Source organism: Parus major, chromosome 9 (genome assembly GCF_001522545.3).
Source record: "Parus major isolate Abel chromosome 9, Parus_major1.1, whole genome shotgun sequence".
NCBI classification, from domain to species: Eukaryota; Metazoa; Chordata; class Aves; order Passeriformes; family Paridae; genus Parus; species Parus major.
In genome coordinates, this window is record NC_031778.1 from 6798850 (window position 1) to 6826594 (window position 27745).

The following is a 27745-nucleotide window of genomic DNA, read 5'->3' on the forward strand; positions in this document are numbered from 1 at the left end:
GAGATTTGGGTTGTGTATCTTCATTGGAGAATGTTCTGACCCAAATTTCCCTCCTCTCCTTGTTTAGTGAGCAGAGTTTCAACAGGACATTGCTAGGAAAACAACCTTCATGTCACTGGGTATAATGCAGTTGTGCTTTCCTTATTTCTAGGCCTTGTGCAGTCTTCTGAAAAGCATAACTTAAATTTCATATTTGATGATAAGTTTGTTTCTCTGAGCTGTGCTTTGTGCTTGCCTTAATCCCCACCATGCTGCTGGAAATTGAGTTGATAACCATTGGGGTTTCTGAATGTGCCAGTTCCACTGTGTATCTGAAAGAGAGATGCTTGATATGCTTTGTACAGTTGTTCATGTTTCTTCTTAGTCCTTTTAATTTTACTCTTGCGAGCTGTCTTTCGGGCACTTTTGTTCTTTTGTCTGTGCTTTTGCTGGGATCTCATTGCTGCAATGATACAGTGACTGACTTAATCCAAAGTGTCTTGTCACTTGACTGTGAAGGTTTTTGAAAAATGTATTGTGTGTTTTTGGGCATGTGGAGTTTCTGTGATTAATAAAGTGTCTCAAACTGTTCTGATTTTGAAGATTTTAATGCCTGCAGGCAGTTTTTTATTGCCTTTTGTTTTTCTAATAAGATTAATCTCTGTTCCCAAAATTAGTTCCCTTTTTAGCATTTCAAAGCTCTTTTCTCTGAGAGAAAAGTAGTGCTTGTACATACTAAATGGCATTGTGGTTTATTTTAAATGAGGCAGGGTCTAAGTAGTTTGTATTTAAAAGACTGGGGCTTTTGTGGACTTGCTGCAGTGAAATATGAAGGCTTGTAAAATGGAAGTGATCTGCCTTCATTACTTTTGTGAGATGGTTGGATTAAAAGAGCTGGAAACATATGTGGTATAATTTTGGGTTTACCAACTGTGCACACAGTAATGCTGAATGAAGACAAAAAATAAGATTCACTGCCTTCCCCTAAGCTGTTTTATGGCAAGAGTCCCAAAGATAGCAATAATTCTCTGATCCAGAGAGCACTGTTCTGAATTCCTGAGATTAATGACTGGCATGGAAGGCTTCCCCAGCACAAAAATCTGTCAGGTTCTACTGTATTAAATATGTTGTTTTGAGGTTTACTGCTGGTAAATCCATGGCAGCTTTCTGTGCCTTGCCCTGGTGTTGACAAGGACAAACAAGTGAGCTGGTTTGGCTTGGGTAAGCAGTGGCATATGGTGTTGAGATCACTTCCCTGAGCAGGTCAGTTTGTGGACAGAAAGCAGTTGGGATTAGATGTGAAACTGAAAAGTGCTAATTGAATGCAGTAGTGAAAATATTGATTTGAATTTGTAAGGCTTTTTATCTTGGAAGGACATCTCTACAGAGAAGTGCCAGATGTCTGTGGATTGTGTCTGACTGATGACATTACCATATGAAGCAGTTTGTGCCCTGTGCCTGGCAGAGGCTGTGGCTGAGCTGCAGATAGGTGGATGTTGCTGCCTTTGGGCTGGCAGCGCTCTGATCTCTGCCTCCAGCCAGGTGTGCCAGCAGAGCTGCTGCAGGGAAGGCAGGAATCTGGCCAGGAGATGAAGCAGCAGATCAGAAGATGCCTTTACCAGTGAGCAGATATAGTTTGTTGGAGCCCAAAAGCTGCTGCCCTGGTGTTCTGGCACCGAGAGAGTAATACTTGTGAAGTTGTGGTGGGCAGAGCTAAGGTGTGATTTTAAGTCCCTTTATTTCTTTGTTTTCTCTGTGCATTTTGGGATTTCTGATTCAACAGCTGGGTGTTGTCCTAATGACAGTTGAGTTGAACGTCAAAAGACATTCTGAGTATTTTGGGATGAGTTTGGGGAAAACCCTAAGGAAAAGAGGCATCTAGGATAGAAAAGAGTAGTACATGCTTCCCCTGTGTGCAGGGAGCTCTCATAGGGCTTCAGCTGTAGAGAGCTGATGTCAGCATGTCAGATTGCTGGGTAACAGGACAGGAAGAACTCTTGAGCTGTCTTGAACTCTGCTTTATGGGGTATATTTTTGTATCATGCCCAGGATCACTGAAGCCCAAAGATTTGTAGCCCATGTTCCTGAGAAAATACTTTTTGCTGTGTGTTCTTCTGCTATGCTGAATCTTGGCTGCTGTGTTGGTGTTCAGTTCACAAGTGAAATCAGCCAAGCGTATTTTTTCAGTCATGTTGCAATCGCTGCTGCACAGCTTCCCACTCCAGTATGTGTGGGAATCATACAGGACAAAAGGGAAAAACAAACAAACCCCAAACTGAAAGCAAAGGTCCCCACCCCCTGGAAGAGGATGGCAGAGGCATTCAGTACTGTGTACATCACTGTAGAGCAGTTGATCTTTATTTTGAGAATATTATGGAAATGGGAAGAGTTGCCAACTGTTTCTGAATGCAGCTGATAAAAGCCGTTTTGAAAAATCTGTTTCAGGACAATTCAGTTGGGTTAGTTCATTTAGCTGTTGCTGAGTTCTATAGACAGAAGCAGGACAGTGCTTTAAAATCTTACTGCAGTGCCCATGAATCTTATTGGACAAGTAGCAGTGGCTGGATCTACGGTATTTATAAAAATCATCAAGGCCATGAATCCCCCCCCATTTAGTCTTTGTGTATTTAAGCCTTGTTTGGTGGCCCTCAGGATACTGATTTGATACAGTTGAAGTCTTCTCAGAGCATGATGAGACATAGCAGCTCTCAGCAACAGGAGGACTTCACCAGAGCGTGGTGGTTTATGGTGTTTGTTGCCCTTCTCATTTGGGAATCCCAGTGAGCCTGTGGTGGGCCAGGACCAACATAACTGCGTCAGTGTAAGCACTGCTGGGGCTCCTTTGGCATCTTGTCACTAAACAACCTGGAGAACAAGCAAGATGTGACTTGAGCAATATGTTTATAGAGCAGCAAATCCTTCTGCTTGTCTGGATGTCTTGTAGGAACCTCCCCCACTCCCTCCAGACCGACTGCAGAGCCAAGCAATGGGGTAATTAGTGACATGCTGGGAATTAAAAGCTTCAGTATGCATGTGTATTTATTTTAAAGAAAGTAGTATATTAAATTGATGAAATAGAAATGTGATGAACATTGTAGAGTTTCAGTGTAGTAGGGAAATATGATAAAATACGGCAAGTAATTTTTCACTTTGGGAGGAGAAATGGAAAATGATTGTCATCTCTAGAGCTTGAAAAGGCTGAAATTTTCAGCCAGCATTGCTGTGTTACTGCTGTCAGGCTGAAAATCCTTGAAGCTGTTTAAGCAGTGCCATATGCCCTTCTGAATTGTCCAGTGAAAAACAATGGGAGTGGAGGGGAAACCCCTAAAACGATAAAGCTCTTTTCAGAGCCACATCTGGACTTAATACATGCAAGCACACATTGTATAATTTAATGTATCTGCTTAAATTAGCTCTCAAACACAAGAGCACAAGGCCTGCCATGTTGTGCTTGGTGCAAAAAGGATTTTCTTAACATACTTATTTCCCTCATGTAAGTCCAATTGTGCCTTTGTAAAAAAATCTGCTAGGCATGTGGCTAATGCAGCTGGAAATAAGAAACCTGTTCTCTGCAATATTGGTGTTTAAAGCTGGTAAGCTACCAGGCATGGTGGTTGTATGTAGTTGTTCAGCTTTAGCTTTGAACATGAACACACAAGTACTGAAATCCGGTCTTTTGCCCTGACTCTGATGTGGAATAAGGCCCTGGGCAAGGGCTACTTACGGCAATTGCCCCAAAATGAGGAAAACCTGTAAAGAAAGCCCACAGCTTGTGAGCCAGAATATAGGCAGACAAGTAGGCTTTGCCCCACTTGTGGAAAGGGGTAGGAGGGTTGGCTATTTCTGTCCAAATCTGTGAAAAACAGCTGAGGAGAGCAGCCTATTTATAGTAGTTCTCAGTTGTCCATAGGAACGTTTGCATCTCCAGTGGAAAACTTTAGGGATCTGAAAACTAAGAAGGCTGAAAACTCAGCTGGCATTAGACTGAAGAATAAGCTTTTGTTTGCATTTCATGTAAGAAAATGATGCCAGGATTGATTAGAAAAAAGATGCACTTACAAGTTATAGCTGCAATTGTATTATGATTTTTCCGGGGAGAAAGCAGGAATTGTGGTGAGAAAACTCATAGTGGGCTGTATGTATAGACTTCCATTTTGCTTGTGCATGGCAGGAGAGCAGTGTTAAATCTAAGGTTTTTTTTCCTTATGTCCTAATATCTGTGATTTTTTTTTTCAAAACATGTACATTAAAAAAGGGAATAACTCTAGAGCTCACTTTTATTTTCCTTCAATCAGATCTGACTTCCACTGGGTTAGCTGAGGTACATCTGCAGCCTCCTAGTCCCTGAGTCTCAAGCTGTGCCAAGGGAAATAGAGGTTGGATATTACGAAAAGGTTTTTTACAGAAAGGGTGATAAAATATTGGAATGGTCTGCCTGGGGAGGTGGTGGAGTCACCATCCCTGGATGTGTTTAAAAAAAACCTGGATGTGGCACTCAGTGCTGTGTTCTAGTTTTTGGTTGGCCTCGATCTTGGAGGTTTCTTCCAACCTAGTCATTCTGTTGAATGTCAGTGAACTTATGATATACAGGATGCTTTAGAAAACTTACATTTCCTACACTTTAAACAGAGAAAACAGCATTTTAATTTCAAATTTTCCCTGGGTATTTTTCCAGTTGGAAGAGTGGTTGCTCTTCCAACTGGTAAAAGTTGGAAAAAGTTGCCCTGCTCCCATCTCCAGCATGTTTGGGATGGAGACTAACTGTGGCTGAGCTCTCCAGGTAGAGGAGGGCAGGAAGGGACCTGATGCTTCAGGCTCTGTGGTGACTGAGTCTGCAAGGCTAAAAGAAAAGGGAAATCGACCTCTTTTTTTGATTAAATCACAAGAAGTAATTGGGGGAGGAAATGGACTGTTACTTCTGTATTGTCACTATGAAACTGAAGATATAGTTTGAGGAACTACATGAGGAAATACAAACATAGCACTTAACAGAATTTTAAAAGCAGTATTTTTGTAATATTGACCCAAGTAATGCAGAAATTTACCCAACAAAGATGAGTGCACTGAAATGGACACACCTTCCTCCTCCACCCAGCTCCCCAGCAATGTGAATTTAATAAATTTCTCTTGACAGGTTAAAGTTTCTCTGTAAGAATTTGAAATAAAATGTTCTGTTTCACAAGTCTGCTGCAGCATTCCTCATGGTCTTCCAAAGTAATTGTTTTTTGTTGTTTTTTTTTTCTGTAGGAAGGGAGATGTCCATGTTTATTTGATAGGATCAATAGAACTATTCTAGTGAGCTTTAATGTCTGGTGTCAAAATATGCTGTGCTGAGGGCCACGGCAGAGCCATGGCTCTTCAAGTATGAAATGCAGGTATTCAAGGCTGCTGTAGCAAGCATTTTTCAGCACTTTTGATTAGAAGCACTACCATCAAAAGAATATTTATACAATGATATCTGCTACTTGCTTGCTACACTTAAATACTCTTTGTGAATATTTTTTTAAAGTTTGTCCTCGAACTTGACACGTAGGCTGCTGGCAATAGGATTGTGCTGTAAGACTACTTGAAAAGTCTCTAAATTACTATGAATTCTTTTACAGAAGGAAAAACAGCAGCAGCAGTCACAAAATTGAGTGGGTTAAATAGGTGTATGTGTCTGGGCATGTGTCAGCCCATAACTCACCACTGGTGCCGAGTGTTTGCAAACTGTTGGAACCTCAGAGCGGATCTGTGGTTTGCTCCCATTTGGCTGCTTAGTCAATCCCATGAGCTTGGGAGTTCCTACCCTCTTTCATACTGAGGCTGATGAATCTGTGTGTGAATCATCCATTTTCAGATTGGGTAGGTGACATTTTGAGTGTGTAAGGAGGGAGGTGTTTACCTCTGCTGCCCTGGCACTGCTGCAGTCTGAAGGCTGTACCATTGTCACCTTTGAATGCACACATTGTTAGGTTGAAGTATTGTGGAGAAATTACACTCCAAGGAGCCTTCTTTATCTTCTCAGGGGTTTGTTAAGGCAGAGTATTTTGTTGTTGCTATTCCAGGTTAAATTAAAGTGTGTGCAGTCCTCCATCCCCCACTGTTCTCTCTGTTACCCACCTTCCCTCATCACTCTTCTTATTTTCTCCTTTGTAGTTGTGCTCAGAGAATTTTGCAGCACTGTGGGAAGAAAACCTTGAAGCTCAGAGTCTGTTCTGTAGTCGAGAGGGGGCTGTGGCTGCCCAGGAACACATCTGTGCTTGAGGGACCCCTTCTCCCCTTGCTCCTCAACAGGCAGGACACACAGCAAGAGCAGAGGAAATGGAAGTGCAAATGCTTGGAGAAAAGCAGAGTTGTGATGAAAAAATTAGTTAAATGGTTGAGATTGAAAAGACACAGGATTGTTGCTTCTTCATAGGTTCAGTGTGGACAGATCTTACATAAAAAAACAAAATTCCTCTTCAGGTTCTGTAGGGCAAGGGGTTTTATTTAAAGTAAAAATTACTGGCGTTTATTAGAATGTGTAGCTTAATTAAAGTAAAAGCCAGTGAAAATTTAAGGCTGTAAAAATTTAGTAGCTTCATTCATATTTTATATAAATACCAAATCTAAAGTTAGAAACTTATGTTCACAGGCTTAGAAAGCCTTTCAAAAGACTTTGATGGTAATTTTTTTAAATAGTACTTGGTAGTTTGACCATGGTGAGGTTAATAAGCCTTTTTTGTTTGTGTGATTACTGAGCATTCAAATACAGAACATTAGTGATTGTGGCCTTATGCATTATGGATGAAGGCCCTTGCTGTTAATACAGATCTTACCTTTGAGCCAGTCAAAGCCTTTATTTAGCCATACAGAAGAAGAAAATGAGAAAGGTGGGTTGTGTGTCAGGCACATTTGAACTTCATTAATACCTAAATGTGCATTTGCAATCCATGCAAAGCTCTAAAACTGATCCTGGGGGTGTGCAGCTCGGGGATATGAGGGTGGGGGTTTGCAGGGATCAGACTTGGGACTTGCAGGGGTCATACCCAGGGGGACAGATGTCAGAGCTCTGGCAGTGCTGTGCTCAGGTTGCTTCCTTTCTCCACTGGCAGTGGACCTTCAGTGTTGCACGATGTGCTCTTCAGCCCATGTGTGCATTACCTGTTTTTTCCAGATTGTTTTTCAGATTTTTTCCCAATTGTTTCTTCAGCTTTTTCTCCCCACCCCAGTTGTTTTCAAGAATTCCTGCCTCTTCTGGGTTGTTCTTCTGTACAGTACTCATGTTCTAGCTTCCATTTTTTTCAGGGAGAGAGCAACTAGAAGAGCAGGGAGCTGGGGTGTTTAATCTGGACAAAAGGAGGCTCAGAGGGACCTTATCTGTCTCTCCAACCTCCTGAGAGGAGGTGGTAACCAGGTGGCAATCAGTCTCTGCTCCCAGGTATCAAGGAACAGGACAAGAGGAAATTGTCTAAAGTTGTGCCAGGGGAGCTGTAGATGGGATATGAGGAAAAATGTGTGGATGTGGCATTTGGGGCCAGGTTTTAGTGGTAAAGATGGTGGTGCTGGGTTAACAATTGGATTCAGTGATCTTAGAAGCCTTATCCAACCTTAATGATTCTATGAATCTGTGAAGTCCACATTCATCAGCAGACTTTGAGAAGCCTGAGTGTTCTGCTCTGTGCTAGGCAGCCTTGTTACTGCTCTGGTAGGAGCAGAAAGTGGTGGGGGGAAAGGTGGAAGTGGATAAATAACTTTTTGTGCTCTCTGACATGCGCGTTTGCTTTTCTTTACCCATCAGCATAAGGTTACTTACAGTGGGGTTGCTGTTTTTCATTTCTGCTGTGTGGCTGCATTTCTATTTGACTATTTTAAATAGTATGTTTGCATGAGGCTGAAAGAACCTTCTGTATTATAAAAGATAAACTTCAGGTCTCTGTTAAGGCAGAAAATTGAGACTACCATGGCTACTTGTGCTGCTGCTTCTCAGACTGTTTGGAGCTACAAGGGAAAACAGCAATGGAAATCAGTTTTATTGCTTATCTTTCTGATTTTAGGTAAATGTTGTTGATTCTTTTTCATGGATAAATGTATTTCTTCTTGGTAAACAGAGATACTTTCGTATCTCAAGCTGAAAGTAGAAGTGCAGGAGGGAGAGAAATTGCTAATGAAGTGATTTAGTGTTTAATTTGGTGTTCTTTTTACATGAATTGCACTTTGTTGTGTATTTGGTTTTCTGATGTACTGAATTCTGTCAAATTCATGTCAGTTTTGTAGCCCTCATGCACTTCTGGCTCCCTGCTTAGGCTTCTGAGCACAATATCTGATTTGGTAAACTTGACATTTTTCCAGAGGGGATTAGTTGCTATGTAGGAATTGTTGCAATCATTTAACTGAAAGCACTTCTGAAGGATCACCTCTCTTGCTTGGAAACTACTTGTCTAATATTTTGGGTGGTTATATATTTTGTGGCATTCAGGAACTTGGTGGAGGGGAGTATGGAAGTCAGACATTTTAACTTTTTGCTCTTTAAATAGGTCCTAATTAAGGTACACTGGGAATAAAACCATACTCGTAATGTTTGAGACGCCACTGGGTTTGTTCTTAAACACATTTATTAGACAAGCTATTGAATTCATTTTAGAATATGGTCTTCAGGTTCTGTGGTGTGATTTAAAGTAAAGGTTCCTGGAGGTTTTTTGTTTAGACTTAGTATCAGAATTTGGATTTTATTCCTTTTAAATTGTGTTGACTTAAAAAAATAATCTGAGTTTGGAGCAGCAAGAATTCTTGAATGAGTGATTCTACAGCAGTAGAATTTACTTCATGTTTCAAACAATTTTAGCCTGGTGGGACCCTGTGAAGAGTTGCATTGACCTCTTTCCTTTTATTGTTTCTTAACTTTCTACTTTTTTTCCTTACTGTAACTTATTCAAAATTATTGTTTCAAAATAGTTTTTATGTAGCTTCTTTAGTTATAAAAATAAGTTTATGGATATTGGGAAATAAAATGTGTTCTCTTTCCCTTTCTGTTCTCAATCTACCTCTGTAATAATATGTCCATATTCTTTATAGTTTCAGTGTTGGCAAAGCTTCCAGTTAGATGATGAAATATGTTTCAGATCTATTTTATTAACTGCTTTGGCTGCGGTAAATGCACATCAAAATAATCTGTTACATTTCTGGTTTACATTGTTGTATTCCTGTTGCAGTGAAACATGAGCTTTGAAAGGCATAGCAGTGGAAAAATCCTTCTCAAAACCTCTCTTAATCATAGATTTAAGTATGACTATGTGCACACTGGCAGCCTTCTGTTTTGGGAAAGTGCATGTTACTGTGAACTAATAGAGAAATTCACATAAAATAGTGCTAAGCTGTAAAAAACAATGTGAAAACTGTGTAGCAGTATTCTGACCTTGTAATGATTTACATCTGGAAGAGCAGAACTGAGTATGGAAAAAAGACAAATTTCAGCTTCATGTGAGGGGCTTTTTAAAAGTTATTTTTTATTTATTTTTTCCCTTTCCTCTCTGAGCTGTATCAGTTCAATACTGTAGGTTTTTGTTTGCAGTTTGTTACAAACAGACCAGAAAACCCGTGTGGGAGACAGAGGTGGGATTGACACTGTGGAGGAGGACTTTCAGTAGGGAAATACTTGGATACAGAGACACAGTCAGCTCTTCTTCAAGGAGCTTTAGAGAACTGCTGTGTGGTACAGGGAGTACAAAAATGAAGGACCAAATTGAGCCTTGTGTGCAAAGGGAGCTGGAGAGGGTGAGGTGTGTGAAGCAGGGCTGGACAGCAAGGCAGGGAGATAAATGAAGACAGCAAGGGAGCATGAAGGCCAAGTACTTGAAATGAGAAGGGAGGGAGGAAGGAGAGATCATAAATGCACGAGGCACTAACAGTGTCCAGGGGATGGTAGGAGATGAGGAAATAGCTGAGAAACAGCTCAGAGCATGGAAGATACCTCTGTTATTTCAGCAGCCAGAAATACAAAGAGAGGATGTGTTGCTTGAGATCCTCATCCTAAAGCTCTGAAACTGCAGGAATGTTCCAGCTTCTGAGGAGCTTTACCAGGGGGTGAGGAGGACCAATGTGGCTGGGTGAGATCCCCAGGGTGACTGTGCTGAGCAATGGGAAGGCAGCTCCAGCTGAGATTCAGCTCTCCTTGGTCTTGTGTTGTCATTCTTTGCTGTTGTTCCCCTCATCCCTCCTCTCCCCATCCCCCCAGCTCTGAAATACTTGTTATTTTTGTGTCTGTGCACCTGGTGGAGATTTTTAGGAGACTGCAGAGACTGGTGCCCACTTCATGTACTTCCTTTTTCTATTTAGCTACATTAAATAAATGACCCATGTGTTTGGGTATAGTTTGATTGCCATTTTTCCCCCCAATATGCGTTATTTCCAGTGTGTTAAAAGCAAATACTGCTTCTTGTGTCTTTTCTTCTCCCTTGTATAGGCCAAGCATATTCACTGTACAATAAGGACAGGTTTTACTAGCTATGACATGAACTATTGATATTTGTAATCTCTGAGTCTGTTTCCAGTCAAAAATATTCTTAAATTGTACCTATACCTGCTGTACTGACTTAAGAGTCTCCTTTTAAAGTGTTCTTTCAGTTGCTTTTTAAACTGCAAACATGTATTCTGGCAGGTGTTATTTTTATTATTCAATTTTATTCTTAGTGTTCAGTGTTATTTTTAATATTCAATGTTATTATTAATCTTCAGTTTTATTTTTAATATTTGAAAGAGAGTAGATGCTTCTCTGTAAGACTTACTGCTTTGCCAGACAAATTTAAGAATAAGGAAGTGTTATGGTATTTATTAAACTAGTCTGATTAGAAATGAGACTTGCTTTCTGCAAACAAGGTGTTTGGCCTCAGGAATCATAGGCACTTGATTTTAAAAATCCAACGTATGCATCTGTTGGCTTCTGCCCTTAATAGTCTCAGTACAAAAATGGGATTTGTTCAGGGTTTTTTGTGGTTAAAACTGCCCTAGATTAAAAAAAAAAAAAGAAAAAATAGGATCTTTATTTTACTTTTAAATCTCCCAACCAAAGTTTAGGATCAGCGTTGACTTGGGGTTTTTGCTGTTGGGGTATGGTTTCCCCTGTCTGCTAAAACATTCCTGTGTCTAAGCTGACTTGAGCTGAATGACCTCTTGAGCACTTCAGCCAGCTCTGTGTCTGTGACATTAGGGGAGCAGAAGCAATGTTGTTTGTGGGTTGCTCCAGAGAGAATTGTTGCAGAAAGCTGGGAGTTGTTGCTGTAACCTTTTCTGGCTTGGAAAGCTGGCCATTAGAACACAGCTGTAATTTGCTGTTTGAACTGTGGAGAGCTGCTGTCTGTAGTGCTGTTATTTGCAGAGTCCAGTCACTGCTGTGTGACATTCTTGGGTTTGGGATTTATACCCCAGGTACAAATGTACTGCAAAGCCCAGAGTTCCCAGCCTCTGACAGGTATTGTGAGTTTTTGCACTGTGTTTTTGCCAGTTTCTTGGGCAGGCATTTGCAGTGTCTCACTACACTGTAAGTTTAAGCAAGGAGCTAAAAAGTCAATCTGGTAGATAAAGGCTGAAATGGCAGCTGAGCTCCACAATTAAAGTGTCCAAAGTCAAAATTACTGTTTAATATTCTCACCAAACACAGCTGAAAGCAAAATCTGAAACAGCTTAATGAAAAGTTTCAAGTCACTGCACTTGGCAGGTATTGACCTTGTCAACAGCACTAGCAAGGCTGTGGAAAATGTTTGGGTTGTGGTTTTGGCAGACAAAGAGTAACCACATAAAAATATTTGAAGCGTAATGTAGTGTAAGAATAAAGAGCCTGTGTTTCTTATTGGCTATGTGTTCTTAAAATCTGTGTGTGTTTTGCTTTGGTTTGCTGTCTTCATTGTTTTTCCTGGTCTGTACCACTATTAATTGTGGAACAAATTCACCTCTGAAATTGGAACTGGGAGTCAAGATGGAACTGAGGAACTGACAGAGAAGAATTAGTAAAGTTTTGCTTTGAAATTTGTTGTCTCATCATTTCTTTCTTTTTTCTTTCTTCCTTTTTTTTTTTTTTTTCTCAAAATGGAAGACTAATGGGGTAAAAATATGAACACTTTTCCTCTTCTTTTTCACCTCCAAAGCTTCTGATTAAAATTCCACAAAATAGAATGGAATAGAGGCATTTGTTATTACTAGTCTGGTAAGACTCATAAATTAACTGATGCTCTCACATCAAGGCAGGGTCATTGCAACTCTGGCCCTACATTTAGATATGCTTCAACTTTCATCTACATGTCAGAAAACATAGTGGTCTTCAACATGTGGTATTTCAGTTACTTTCTCCTCTAGGTGTGTTTACTGCATTTCTTTGTTTCACATTTTTTTCGGTAGTCTCAGTTTCATGCCAAAAAATATATTTTTCTGGGCTTTTTTTTTTTTTTTTAGATAAGCCAGATTGTGTAGGGTTGACAAGGTGGCAATGTAGTGGCAGAGATTAGTGAGGAAAATGATGAATTATCCAGTCATTCAATCCTGACTACTTTGTTTTCCCAGTGGTTTGTACTACCCTCATCAAAGCTGTGCTGTGTCTTTTGCTGATGTCCTTCAATGTCAGTTTTTAAGTTAAAATGATGAGAGACAGCCAGACCTATTGTGGCACTTTTTCTGTGATTCATGCTGAGAGACTGATAGGAAAAGCAGATTCAGTAAGAGTGCAAAACTCAGAGTTGCTCTACATCCAGATCTGTTCCTGAAGTCTTAGCCAAGCATTGACTTAGCCAAAGAGCTCTTCTGGGCTGCGTAAACCAGGAAAAATAAAATCACAGTGAGGTTGCTGCATACTATTGGGAGACATCCTTTCCTGAAACCACAGTCTTTGTGCATAATTACTTAAAAATAATGATAAAAAAGTCATAATTCTATATATCCCTAAAGTCTCCTGAAGGTGTATGGTGTATGTTTTGTATCTTTCAGTGCATTTAATCCCAGTAAACCCTGTCAGGGAAGATGGGTTGAATCCTAAGAGCCGGAAGAGAATAATGCCTGATTTGCTGACGGAGCCTCCTGTCATAGACCCCGTTTATGAAGCTCATGTTTACTGCAATATCCCCACCATTGCTGAGCGCAGCATGGAAGGTAGGCTTTGGGAGGGTACACCTCAGGTTAGCTGCTTGTTTCTTTGTGCTGTTATTAGAAATGATAGCTCTGTGCATTGCCAGTTCATTGCTGCTTGGAGAAGGTGGAGCAAATGCCAGCTGCTCACTGAATTACATTAAATTGTTCAAAACATGCCGCTGCTCTTTCCTTCCCTTTGGATCCTCTTGGATTTTGGAAATTGATTTTTGGAAATTGGTCTGTGTTCAGCCAATAGTCAGCTATAGGCCTAAAACTGAAAGGGTTGGGAGAGATATAGATACTCAATATTTGAATTGTAATTCTTGTTACACATCAGCTGCATTTCAGACAGTTGACTTAGAATTCTGGAAGAAAAACCCCACAGAAATAATTAATTTTGGAGTTGTAAGCCATTAGATGTGGTCAGCTAGAAGGCATATTTGCATTCTTTACTCCACAGCAGCTGCAGCAAGTTTGAATGAAGTCCTCCATTAGCATAACCAAATAATGGTTATCAAATAAATCTCAGACTAGTATATAGAAAAGATCCAGATTAGACATGCTGCAAAATCCATCATTATGATGGGGACCAGAAGAGAGGCGTTATAAAAGTGGAATAACCTTATTGTGTTGACAGAGTTCAGTGCTTGAGTAATTTTTGTGTGGTTGGAGGACTTCACATGTACTGTGGTGATGTGCTAGGAACCTCAGTGTTGTATAACTTGTCTTGCAATCTGAAGTCTTTCTTGGGTTGGTAAATTGTAATTCCCTAGGAGTGTTCTCTTTCATTGCAACACCAAAGCTATCAAAGTAATGATACAAGCTTTTCTTCAATTAAAGAAAGTGGATGCAGGTAACATTTTTTCTCTCTCTTTTTTTTCCTTTTCTTTTTTTTTTTTTTTTTCTTTTTGTTTTGTTTCCTCTTTCTTCATTTTAGGTCATGCCCCTCATTATTTTAAGCTGGTGTCAGTTCAAGTGCTGATTCGACACGGCGATAGGTATCCTCTGTATGCCATTCCCAAGACAAAGAGACCTGACATCGACTGTATGTTGGTGCCCAGCAGGTAAAATTCTTGGAGTTTGTCTTTACTAAGCTCTTTTTTTGCTTGAGAGTAATCTTTTTCCTCTTCAGGAAATAATTTGTGTACCATTGAAGTACATTGTGACTTCTGACAATTGTGTATTACCATGGTTTAAAAAACCAACCCCTGGGTCAGTGGTGCACAGTATTTTCTTTGAAACAAGAACTATTGCATGTTACCACTTCAGACCAGAGTAAGTTCTTCATATTTCTTTAAAAAGCAAAAGCTATTTAGTTGGATATTTAGGTTACCATTCCTCTTAGATAAGTCTCTACATTTTGAAAATGTAAGTGCATTGTTTGAGATGATCTCTTTCATTTCAGCTCAGCACGCTTCCCTTCATCTGAATACAAAAAGCTCTCAGGCAGTCCAGCACTACCATAAGAAAATTGATATTTGTATTTTATATTATTTTTCCTTCTACTCTTCAGAAATTTAGGCTATCAGAGTTTTCCCTTAATGATTTGTGTCAAAATTCAGGAAAAAATGGAAGCTGTAGACTTAACTATTAAAATACAAGTTAACAGAAAGGTTTTTGCTACATGACAACTACCCCTTTCCTGTAGTTTCCTCTCTTTGTTTAGATCTGTCACAAGTTAGTTAGTTGTTTGTTATTTGTTATTTACTGCCACTAACACATCATTTTCCTTTCTGCTTCAGTATCGTGCTTTTGTCTAACATCACGTCTTTGTAGGCTGCTGAGAGCTGTTTTCACACCTGAATCACTTTGAGCTGCAGATACAATATGAATTGCTTCTTTGTGGCAGAACCTTCTTTATTTGTTTAGATTCTATTCACTGATACAGATGAGTTATAGTGTACAACAGTAGAAAAAAACCCAAAAAACAGTAGAAAAACAGTAGAAAAAAAATTGGTGATGTAATTTGCCAACCTTTGCCATGCCTTGTTTGATTACATGTAAGTGCTTTAAAGTAGGATGATGATGATTTTCCAACAGGGGACTTACTGGTGAACTTACTGAATACTTAAGAGAAAAATATGTGAGAAAACCTCTGGGAACCCTTCATGCTGCTGTGCCTCAGCAGTGTCAGGTGTGGAGATTTCAATGGCTGAGGGCTGTTTGTTGTGTTCCTGCAAACATTACTCAGGAAAAGAGGCACAGTAGGTACACAAAGCAGTGCACAGGGACCATAAATACTTTTTTTCCAGAATAGCACGGAATCTCCTCTGTCTTTAATTCCACACAAGAAAAGCAAGAACATTATTTCTTTATTCACAAATGGCTTTGCTCTGGTGTGCTGGAAATGTTAACACCATACTGAAAGAACATTTCACCTTAGTTCCTGGGAGGATCATTGAAGGAATTTTTAGGCAAGTGCAAGACAAAGAGATGATCCAGGACAGCCAGCACAGCTTTACTCAGGGCAAATATACCTGACCAGTCTGGTGGCCTTCTGTGATGGGGTGACTGAGATGGTGATCAAGGGAAGACTGACCTGGAGTTCTGTAAGGCTTTCATGGCATCCTTACCTCCAGACTGGAGAGGTGTGGACTGGAAGGGTGGACTGTTCAGTGGATGAGGAATTGGCTGAATGGATGCAGAGGTGATCAGCAGCTCTGGGCCCAGCACTCCTCAGTACCTTCATTAATAACATGGGCACTGGAATTACAGTGCACTCTCAGCAAGTTTGCAGTGACAAGAAATTTGTGTCCAGCTTGAGAAGTGGGTCCATGAGAAACTCAAGAGGGTCAAGAGGTTCACCTGGCTCAGGGAAATCCCAGACATGGGTACAGACTGGGAGAAATCACTGAGAATGGCCTTGCAGAGGACTTGGGGGTTCTGGTGGATGAAAAACTGGGCACCATCCAGCAGTGTGTGCAGGCAGCCCAAGAGGCTGGACACTGGTTGCTGCTTTTCTGTGTTTCCACCAAAATGTTTGTTTTGTCAAGAGGTATCATCCAGGGGTCTGGTCCAGCATCCTGCAGGAGAAGTTGGATTTCCTTTAGGGGTACCTAACCCCAGAAGCAGTTTGTGTCCTCTGCAAACTGAAATGACATGTGCAATCCTGAGGCTGCAGAGAGGAGACCAAACTTCAGTTCTCTCTGCCGCAGAGTGGAGTGGGAGTTACTTTAATAAAAAAATAATAATTCTAAGAAGATGGAAAATGAATCATTTGCTAATAGTTATGATAACATTTTTAATGATCTGCCAATTAGGGGTGAGATTATTTTCAGCATGAAATACTAAGTAGAGAAATATGATCCAGATTTCTGTTGGAGTTCCTAAAGGCTCTGATCTTCTGATCTTTCTTAATATCTGTCATGCTAGAATTGTGTGTGAGAAAGCTTTATTGAAAAGATGTTAACTGCAAGTGACAGTGGTAGATGAATAGCTGTGTTTCTCAATATTAGTGTGCCACATGAGACCTCAGTTTGTTTGTCAAAAAAGCTTTTATAGCTGTTTCCACTTCAGTTTCAGGCAAGGAGTACAACGTGAAGGCCCTGGAGTCAGAAAAGCTAAAAGGCAAGGAAGTAGTGTGGCTTTGACCAAGTGGAGCAGTTGAGAGGGCACAGTTGGGCTTGAGGAGCCAGAGGGGGGATACCAGTGGCTCTCACTGATTTGTGAGGCATTAAGGCATCACTGTGTAAATGACATCTCCCTTACCACTCCCAGCCACTGAAAGACCTTGTCTCCTCAAGAACAAAATTTATGTAAAAGAGCATCTCCTCTCCTAATTTAGGGCAGCAGAAAGATTAAAGGAGTTGGCTCTGCACCATTCTGTCTGGATGTGTTGAAGCTGACCTTACTGAATAAAGGTAGAATTAAACCATTGTTTTGAATGGAACATTCATTACTTCAGCATCAGGAAGTTATTTGCTGTGTTTGGCTGTCAGGCTTATATTCCTTTGTGATGTAAATGTGTTGCTTGATTGTAAATGTATTTATATGGGGAGTGTGGCAGGGTCTGTAATCACTGCCTTTGAACTGAGGGTTTCTTGCTGCTGTGCAGTTGAGTTGAGATGTCTGATGGCAAGTCTGGCTTGTTTAAGCTTTCTGGACTTACAACAGCAGATAAGCTGCTCATATGCAGGCTGCTCTTTATTTGACGTGGCATTCAGCTGATGGAATTCATTAATTAAGCAGATTATGCCACAGCCCCATGGACTTCTAATGGATATGCAAAATAGCCTTGAGGTCACGCTTGGGTTTTGTGAATTATGGATTGTGACATGTAAGTGTGGAATGAATATAAGCAAATGGATTAAATGCTTTGGAGATTTCTTCCCTCTAAAACTTCAATTAATATTATTGTTATCATTTTTATTGTTCTGGATGCAAATTTCCAAAGGGAACCAAATAATGCATACTTCTTTCTTCAAGAAAATGCCTTGTATGACGTTATGAAAATCTGTTCATTGTAGTGTTTGCTTATGAGGGAAATAAATGAATCCCACACATTTTTTTCTTTACCAAGCTTACATTTATAGTGTCAAAAGTAAAAAATACACAGTGTTTCTTCACGAGTTTGTATGTGAGAGAGAAGAAATGCTTTTTGGAAGATGCTAAAATGATTTCAGAAGACTGCTATAATTTGATAGTAAGCTGGGTTAATTAGCATATACTTGAAGACATTTTGAAAGGTGTTGATGCTGATCATAAGAAGCTTAGTAACAAATACTGAAATTTTAGGATCAATATGCACATGTTTTGGAGCTGCCACAAAGATGAGCTGGGAGATGAGACAAGTTACCATACTGTGAGCTAGTAGGGGGTGTGGATTAGACTTGGAGTGAGGTCAAGGTAGGATCCAGACCAGAATCAGGTGAGGAAAGGTCTCCTGAGGCCTCTGTAAAGATTCACATAGCAGTGAAGCAGAATTACAGAGCCATGGAATGGTTTGGGCTGGAAGGGACCTCACAGATATCTCACTCCAAGTCCCTGCCAGGGGAGCACTGAGGAGTTTGTTATAAAAATGTACAAGCTGAGAGACCTTTATGAATAAATAATCCCCAACAGTACCAGTACTGCCTTAGGATCTCTTTTAAAGACTACACTGATCTATTGTTTGGTTTAGTGGCTCCTTCCATTCATTTGTTTTCTAAAGAGCACACAGTGCAGTCCTTTGATCTCACACTTTCTTTTGCCTACTTGAACTTCACAGAAAACACATGTTATTTTTGCTTGAAGTTCTAAAATGATTTTTTGCATTTCAAGTAAAGAGAAAGGGACTCACCCTTGGTATGGTTTGCAGGCAGAACCTTGTGTTGTGTGATTACAGGAAAGTGATTTCTGTGTGTCTTAAGCCTGGTGGGGTCACATTTACTCACTGAATGATGCACTGAGGGCTCTTCAGCTCCTTGTGAGAAGCCTGGTCCTCTCAGCTTTTGCCATGCATTTTTGTATCAACTCCTCAGGGAGAAAGGAAATTTTATTGAAGGAGGCCAGCTCTGTTCCTGGCAAAAATACATAATACAGTTGAAATAGTTGTGAAATACTTGTTTCCATGTACGCTAGTTACAGTGTGGCAATAAAAGGTGATATTAAAGCATTCTAACACCTTTGCAAATAAGATATTTAAATGTTGATTAAAGATTTAAATGTTGGTCCATTTTAATGCTAGTGCATGAAGACCAGAGTATTCAGTCTAGGATCTATTATCCCAGTGCTTAGGTTGCAAATAACAAAAATATCAGCTGAATTAATTATTTGAGGGAAAAGAAGCATCCTCTGTTTTGTTACAGATAAAATGTATTCTACTGTACACAAATAAAAATCATTAAAAGGCAAATTAACAGATTTTAAATATGAGAACCAAATGTTAAAACTGGGAAGTGTAGCTATTGTTATTTGGTTTAAATGAAAAGCTGTTCCATTTTCTGACAAAATTTGAAATATTTTTTATATTCCTACCTTTTGCAAATGTGGTAGCCTGCCATTGTAAGACCAGGAAAATTACAGAAGGCTAAGTCTTCAGTTAATTTTTATTTTCTGATTACTCTTATGGAAATAAAATTTAAAGGATAATTCAGCCTTTTCAACTGTGTAACTGAGCAATTTCCTTTGCTTCCTGCTCCAGCAGCCCCAGCAGCCTCAGCCGTGTTGCCTGGATACTCCATCTCCTGCAGCATCTGTAAATTGGCCAATTCAACAGGAGGATTCATATTCTAAATAAAAGCCAAGTCCTGGAGCAGGAGGGGGAATGCTTTGTCAGCTGGGAGCCTGAGTGCTGCTGCAAATCTTGCTGCTGAGAAAAATAGGTGTTTGTTTGCCCAGTTGTACAGGGATATCTATTTAAGAAGAAGTAAACTTTGAATTTCTATTCAGGAAGATATCCAGCAGTCATATTTCGTAATGCACTTCTTCAGGCATGTGCTTATCTTGTGTTTATTTTAAATACAGTGTAATCCAAAGTTAAGTAACTAGCATCTCCATGTCTAATATTATTAATACACTGAAATATAAAATCAGTTATTATCCCTTTTGTGATTTTGTTTTGAAAGTTAATTTATTTTGCCTGCCATTTTTTTCAGAAAAATCCTTTTGCAAAGTACAGATAAATACTTTTCTTTCTTCTTTCCTTTCTTTCTTCCCACAAGTTTTTGCTGGCAGTTTTATTAGCACAGATTTGATTCCATTAGAATTCTTCCAGGCTTTTGTAAGTAAAGCAGCAAAAGAAGCAGAATGGATAATGTTCTTTTAGTTTTCTTTCACATATATTTGCAGAACTTGTTAATTAAGTGAACAGAGTTTATGGAAAATTTTGATTGTCAGTTTATTCAAGTGTAGTTTTATAAAGTTCAAAATTAAAAAAATTGGTGGTTCAGCCTGCTACCTCTGTAATAAGCTGAACAAGCCATTTGCTAATGGATGTAATTTAATTTTCTCAACTTAATTCCTCCATTTTTAGATTTCACTGCTGGGCTGTGAAAATAGTGCGATGTACAAAATGTTCTGTTGGAAATTTTCATCTGGAGCTGGAATAAGCTTCTAATATATGATTCTACAACAGAAAGCATCCACTGCTTCAGAAACATAAACCAGGCTTTGTTCCTTCTTCTGCTTTGCAAATGCTAATCTTCAGGTGCCCTGTTAAAATTACAATATACAGAAGAAGCTGTGGATTTAGAATATCATAAATTGGCTGGTTTTCCTTTAATATGAAGTTAATGAAAAAATTAGTTTGATTTTTAATCTTATTATGCTTTTTGGCTCATTTTGATTTTTTTTCTTACTGGCAGTTCTTAGTGGCATAATTGTAACATTTTCCTGCCAGTTTTTTTTTTCTGAAAAGAAATTAAATAAGGAAAAATTCAAGTTTTATAAAATGATATGAACTACCTTTCTGTCGACAGACACTGTTTCTTACGAGCCCTCTTGTATATGCAGGCTCTGCAAGAGGTCCTCTCGTGTATGAGTTTCTCAGTTGGCTCTTCTGAGTAAGCATGGATGTCTTTGTCCCAGTAAACTTCGATTGCAGACTCTCATTGCTTTAGTGGTGTTGTTGCTCCCTCTGGTGCATCCTGCAACTCGGGTCTCTTTTAAAGATCTGAGGTTTTTATATCAAAAATAGTTTATCATCCTAACAAATGTAAATATGAGCAGTAAACACGAATCCCAGAGTTTTGTAAGAGATCCCTGACAGCATTTATTTGGTATTTATTTTTTTAAGCAACATGAGAATATATTAACTGTATTCAAGCTGAATGTTCTATTAAGACAAGAACCATCTGGAGCAGGGTTGGATTGCCAAGCAGTTTCTGATTTAGTTCTGCACAAAATTAGAGAGGTGACTGCGTTACCTTTGATAACTGCTGACATTTAGCAAAGAAGTCCCCACTCATATAATGCTTTTTTGCTGTAGGAATGTGATCACAGAATTACTTTTTAAAGGTTCAGATTACCTGTAGGTTACATTGTGAACTTTTTTGTACCTGTAGCTTTCTGCACAGCAGTTCCACAGTGAGCTGAGTCCATGGGGTATTTGAAATTTTCAGTGCAGTGTGGGAGATGTTACTGTGCTTTCAGTGACTTAAACTGTTTCAGTGAGTTAACTTGGATATTTTAGTGAATATCTCTTCCAGCTGCATTCCTTACTTCCATGATGGGGGTATTTTACTTGTGTATGTGTCCAGCAGCGCTGGCTTCTTTCTTCCTGGGTAAAAATGTAGTACCCCAAACAATGATTCCAGGGGTATTGCTTGCCAGTCCCACAGAATTGAGACTACATGTGCTATTTGATTTGAGGCTGGAGGAAGTAGGAGCTGAGATTATGGTCATACATTACAAAATCTGAGAATTCCTTCAAGATCATGTACTTTAAGTACTGTATTTGAACTCCTTTAGATTGTTACTGCCTTTGGCTGTGCTGTTAAAGACCATTGGTGCTTCAGGAACTGGAGAGAGGTTTGGAAGTTTTCTTAAGGATTTTTTAATATTTTCTTTTTCATTTTAATTCGTAACATATTAGTGACTGAATTCAATGCAACCCCCAGAAATTGGTCTAAATTACTTAGTGAAAGCTATCATAATTTTAACATGACATCTTTTTCCCTGTAGTTCTTTGGTAGATAGAAAATAGTTAGATTTCTTTTCCATACTTGCAAAAGTCCTAAGTAAGAGCAGATGTTGTTTCAGTGGGAAATAACCTCACATCATGAAACTTCTGAGCTGACATACTTGGAATACTTGACTCCCCCGAGCTGCTTTCCCATGCACTTTTGGGAGTTTTCACATTTTGGTTTTTTATCTCTCTAGGAAACCTTCTCATCCTCAGCTTGAAGCCTTCATTAAGCATATGTCCAAAGGGTCTGCAGCCCAAATGGATGGTTCTCTGAGCAGCCTGCCTCACTTCCCCAGTCATTCCCTGTGTGAAATGGGAGAGCTTACACAGACAGGTGAGTTCCCCTAGCACCTCTGTCTCGTCCTCTGCTCTGTTAAACACAGTCTGCTTGGAAAGAGATCTTCTGATTGTCTTTATATTGACATAAATGCTTTTGCATGGAGGCTTATCATGGTCATATCCTAGGTTATGCTGGGATATGGATAAAGTTATTAGACCCTCGACTATAGCTGTGGCAACAGTTGTGGAAACCATGCTTTGTCCTATAGCTTGGCAATCCTGTTACACACTGCTCAGTCTTGGCATCTCTTTTAACTTCCTTGGTAGCAGGTCAGAGCACCTTTCTTTCATGTTGCTTCACACCTCAGAATTCCTCAATTTAGACAAACTCCCTCCTTTAGACAAACAGCATGGGTCAGTGTCTCCTGTGGAAGATCTGGTGCTCTGTTACTGATGGGGTTGTGATTCAGAGGGACCCTACAAGAGATGCTGGTGTAGCAGACAAACCTGATGTTTGTGTTATGGAAATGCTTTACACATCTGGTGCCTGTCAGCTCCTTGTGTGTTCTGGGATCCCTTTGGAAGGAATCCTTGGCCACTGTCAAGTTGTGTAAAGTGGTATCAGGAGAAAGCAAGGCAGGACACCACTGAGATTGCACACAACACACGGATTGTGTCACTGAGCTGGCATCTGGGGACTCCTGTGGCTTGTAGCAAGGCATGCAGAGGTGTTTTAGTGCGTGAGGGGTTCACTCCTGTTGCTTTGCTGCTGTGCAAGAGATGTGGATTCTGGAGCAGAGGTTTGGCACGTAAGAAGGACACACTCTCCAGCTGGATAAAAACAGAGCTTTAGCATAAATTATCAAGCAATTTAAGTACTCCCTGAAGGAGGATGGAGAAGGACGCTTGATGCAATTGCTACACCTCACAATTATTTTGTGAATTTACACTAATTTACATTCTGTGTGTTTGTGTCCTGACTGCTTGTGGTTTTATTGGCTGCCATAAATTTTCAGGGGCACAGCATTCTCTGCCTGAAAACCTGTCTGAGGTGCAGTCTTCAAAAACACTTTGCTTTTATAGTCATGTTAGACCCATTCAGTCTGTGTCTTAGTCCAAAGAATTAATATTAAACTACTGAGGTTTTAAGCAAAATTTATGGAACCAAATTATTTTCTGTATTTCAGCTTAGTTCCTAGAACCTGAGAGATACTGAAGAATAGCAGGTTTCTCATGTTTCAGACAGTTTTCTTAATAGTCCTTGTAAGTGTGGTTCAGGTCTGTAAGTTTATAACCTTTTAAAAATTGTTAATTTACCAGTAAGGCTACTAGCAGCAATTTTTATTTTTTTTTTTTTGCAAAACTACAAAGATTCTAATCATGTGTTGTAATTTCTGTCAAAATTCAGGGGTTGTACAACATCTGCGAAACGGACAGCTGCTCCGAGAAATTTATATCAACAAACACAAGCTGCTCCCTGGTGACTGGACAGCCAAGCAGCTCTACCTGGAGACCACAGGGAAAAGCAGAACCCTGCAGAGCGCATTGGCGCTGCTCTACACCTTTCTGCCAGATTTTGACTGGAAGAAAATTAACATGAGGCACCAGTGGAGCACCATTTTTTGCTCGGCAAGCTGCGACTGTCCCATGAGAAACCACTACCTGGAGGAGGAGCAGCGCAGGCAGTACAGCTTACGGGTGAAAAACAGCAATCTGGAGAAAATATATGTGGATATGGCAAAGATTGTGGGCATTCCCACCAGGCAGCTGAGAGCTTCTAACCCAATAGATTCTCTCTTGTGCTATTTCTGTCATAATGTCTCGTTTCCCTGTACCAAAGCTGGCTGCATTGGTATGGAACACTTCAAAGTAATCAAGAGACACCAGTTGGAGGATGAGAGAGAAAGACAGCAAAAGAAACTTTACTTCTTGTATGCACTATTGGCTACTCATCCCCTCCTCAACCAGACTGTCAATCGGCTGCAGCGTATTGCAGAAGGCAAGAAGGAAGAGGTGTTTGTTCTCTACTCTGCACATGATGTCACCTTGTCACCTGTTCTTAGTGCCTTGGGCATTACAGAGGCCAGATTTCCCAGATTTGCTGCCAGATTAGTTTTTGAGTTGTGGCAGGATGGGAAGAGGCCCAAAGAACACTTTATCCGCATCCTGTACAACGGTGCTGATGTCACATTCCAGACCTCGTTTTGCAAGGATCATTATAAACGTTCCAACAAGCCAATGTGCCCACTAGAAAAATTTGTCGACTTTGTCAAGAGGGATATGTTCCTAATTTTTAACAGTACAAGCTACTATGATGCATGTCATAGGAGAGCACTGTAGAGAAAGGAGGAAAGGAGGCAGTGGTAACTCATGCCAGTGATCTGTTTTCTGGTGGAGGCACACTTCAGTTTTCTTACTTCTTGTATTCTTAGGTGTAAGTACAGAAGGGTAATGCTTGGAACATTCTCCACATAGTTTTATTTTCATTCAGGCTGCATATGGCCTTCAGTAGAAGAACAAATGCCAAGGGTTATGTGTATGTGTATGCTCACAAATGCTGTTAACTGTTGTGATAAACCATGTGGGTGAATGTAACCTGGCTCTTCCCTGATAGAGTGAGAGAGCATAGACTTTGTGTTTCTCTGTTCCAGAGCAATACTTGGATAGAGTAAGTTTAAACTATTTTTTTTTTCCACCACCATCTCACAGTCATTTTAAGCAGCTCATGTCAGGGTTATTGAGGAATTCCAGGTGTCTGCATTGAGGCATTTGTAAGGAATTTCTGAATTTTTTTACTCAGAGGAAGCCTTCTAATATTATGGGGCAGGTCCTTAAAACAAAGTGCATGTATGTGTGTGTGAATACTTCCCTGAGCATGTGCAAATGAGTGTGTGCCTTTTGCACCTCACAGACCTAGAAACCCTTGGCTATTGTTGCCAGTGCCAGAGAAGGGTGTACTGGAAAAGGGATACAAAACTCTACTCTTTGATCGCACTTTCAGCACTTTGAATAGTTCAAACACAGTCTAGAAACATGTAAAGGCCTTGTGATGTTACAATAGATAGCAAACACTAACAGTACCACTAAAGATGAGTGGGAAATTAGGGCTAGAAATCACTGTTATGGTGTAGTGTTGGGCTCTTTCCCATTGTGAACACGTTCAAGCTGTTGTGCTATGGAACAAATCAGAGTTTTAGGAAATTGCTATGGTGACTGCTTGAGACAGCTTGACTCAATAATGAGAAATCTTTGTAGTTGAGTTAGTATTTTTATGGACTAGGAAGCTCTTATTTTGTAAGACCAGACTTGTATATATTGTACTGTGTATATTTATAACACAGTAGATCTTTCTTACTTGTTTAGTTTGTAAAGACTTGTGGAAGTCACTTTTTAGACATTTTTTCCCCTTGATCAGGATGTTTAGACTTAAGAATAAACTGTCTGTTATGGGTAATTTGAACAATGAGTAGATATGAAAACTTCAGACTGATTTCATCTCTGTAGGAGTAGTAAATTGAGAGCCAATTTTTAATAGAATTCTTAGAAATTTTATAATGATGGAGGTTTTTTAACCTCTAGAAATAAATTAGTCTGTGAGTTGTGATTCAATGGTGCTAGTTTGTCAAAGAAAACATAACTCAGCATAAGTTCTCTGACTCTTGGCATTCCACTATCTCTGTTTTCAATGCTGCATTTGAACATGTTTCTTTAAATAAAATTCTGGGGTCTCTTTGTGTATTTGTGTGTTATGTTCACTGTGATTTCCTTGGCTGTTTGCAGCAACAAGGTGGATATTGTTAAGCTGCTTGTTGCATTTCTCACTTCTGCTCTTGATCTGTCCTGGGCCCCAGTCTGGGCAGGAGCAAGTAAACACTTCATGAATACTGAGCTGGAAATCCTGATAGAATATTTGGGCCTTTTGTACCACATTGGAGTGATAACCTTTCTGTCTAAGAGACTGGATCTGCTTGTCATCATCCCTGCTTGTGTGCTGGAGGGAAAACAGGAAGAGAGAATCTGGAAGGTGAGCTGGCTGTAGAAATGAAGTGAAAGGAACCTTTTAAAGCCCAATATAACTAGCAAAGGTAGAGACCCTGTAACTTTTCCTTTATGTTGAGGAGGAACCTGTTACCGCTGAAGATCAACAGATCATGCGGACACAGGTTGAGGTATGGTGCAGAAAGAGCAGAGTTTATTTTTCCTCCCAGGATTTATAGGCTTGTGACCATGGCCAGGGATTGGATGGTCAGGACAACACTTTCTCACTGCACTGGCCATAAGAAATGCCCATCACAAGACGTGTAACAGAAAGAATGTACTCATATCTATGTTTACAGTTACTGTCCTGGGAAAGTCCTTAGAAAACCATGTCAGCAAGCTCAGAAGCTGAGCTTTCAGGGCGACAGGAACCCCCTGTGTTTGTGCCCCCACTGCCTCTTCTGTCACTGGGCAGCACTGTAAAGATCTCTCTTAGAGCTCCCTTCAGGTATTTATGCACTTTGATGAGATTTCCTTGAGCCTTCTATTCTCTGGGCTAAGCAGACCCAGCTCTACCCTCATGTCAGGTGCTCCAGACCCTTGAGCATTTTGGGTCTCAGTGGGGACTCTGCAGTAGCTCCATCTGTCTTGTCCTGGGGTGCTAAAGAGCACTGATAGCTCTTCAGTAGGAAGGGTCTCCACTGTGGTCAGGGCACTGATGAGAAACCTGGAACGGGGAATTTAAGGAAATGTGGAGCTAAATTTCACTTACAGCTGCAGGTTGTCGGTACCTGCTCACCTGTATGATTGAGGGTCACTGGGAGGACAGAACCAAATCTTTAATGTAAAAATAATTTCTTAAAAAGGGCAAAAGCTAATTATTCTTCTGTGTATGCACAGTTCATTAAGATACATTAATCTCTTCTACACACAGAGGGTCTGCAGCAGTGAAAGACTTGATCCATCTGCAGTACCAGCAGAAGTGCTGAAGGAAAGAGCTGCAGGGCTGAGATCATTGTCACAAACCTTGCACCTTGCTGTGGAGATAAAGTGATAAGCAAACTGCATTATTGAAGTCCATTAATCATTACCTTTTGAAGTTTGACCTAATTTGTGATTCAGTTTGTAATTTCAAGTGGACTTATATTTGGATTAAGGTAACAAATGTAACTAGCTGAACAATGAAAAGAGGAATCGGTGGGAATTTATTTATCCCGGAATTGATAAATGGCCTTTCTGCAGGGGTGCACTGATGAATTAGCTGTCCTAACTGGGAAACACGGACTTGAGCACAGTTTAACCAAGCGATAGAGCAGGACTAAAAGCTGCTGCTTTAAGGAATTCTGCTTGAGATCTTGTTCCTGGCTTGAAACCGATGTAGGAGTGGGCTGTTTCGTCGTGTGCTATTCAGAAAGTGATGTTTAAACATGATGTGTACTTGTCCCGTGGATGAAATCGGCGCGGTGCTGCTCCTCACCCAGCCCGGCTGATCCTCCAGCGCAGCGCTGCCGTCCCGGCCCTCCCGCGCCCTCCTCGCTTCTGTTTGCTCCCTTTCTTTAGTTTCAAATGCTCCTTGCACACTGTGCTGCCGTGGATTGGTTATTTGTGTGTTGAGGAGGGAGGGCAGGCCTCGAAAGGCGGAATTCCCGGTGCCCGGGGATGGGTGCGGAGGGAGCGGATCCCCGGCAGCGCTGCGGCGCCCTCGGGTGGCGGCTCCGTGCGGTGCAGCGGGAATCGCACCGGGAAAGAACCTCTGGAAAAGAGACAAAACCAGGGATTGCATCCTGCCGGCTGGGAAAGAACCTCTGGAAAAGAGACAAAACCAGGGAT

The 27745-nt window shown here is 40.4% G+C and overlaps 1 protein-coding gene across 4 annotated transcripts in view; it reads left to right on the forward strand.

The window, feature by feature from the left end:
- Window positions 1-25675, forward strand: part of PXYLP1 (2-phosphoxylose phosphatase 1) — a 43657-nt gene extending 17982 nt beyond the window's left edge. For 2 of the 4 annotated variants that reach the window (XM_015638171.3, XM_015638172.3), the window contains 4 exons: window positions 12913-13074; window positions 13991-14117; window positions 21853-21992; window positions 23346-24277. In XM_015638171.3, the coding sequence (XP_015493657.1) occupies window positions 12913-13074; window positions 13991-14117; window positions 21853-21992; window positions 23346-24277 (1361 nt within the window). Of the gene's footprint in view, window positions 1-7903; window positions 7998-12912; window positions 13075-13990; window positions 14118-21852; window positions 21993-23345 lie in introns of those variants that run through there. The other 2 variants (XM_015638170.1, XM_015638173.3) reach the window with 2 other exon arrangements.
- The last annotated feature ends 2070 nt before the right edge of the window (window positions 25676-27745 follow it).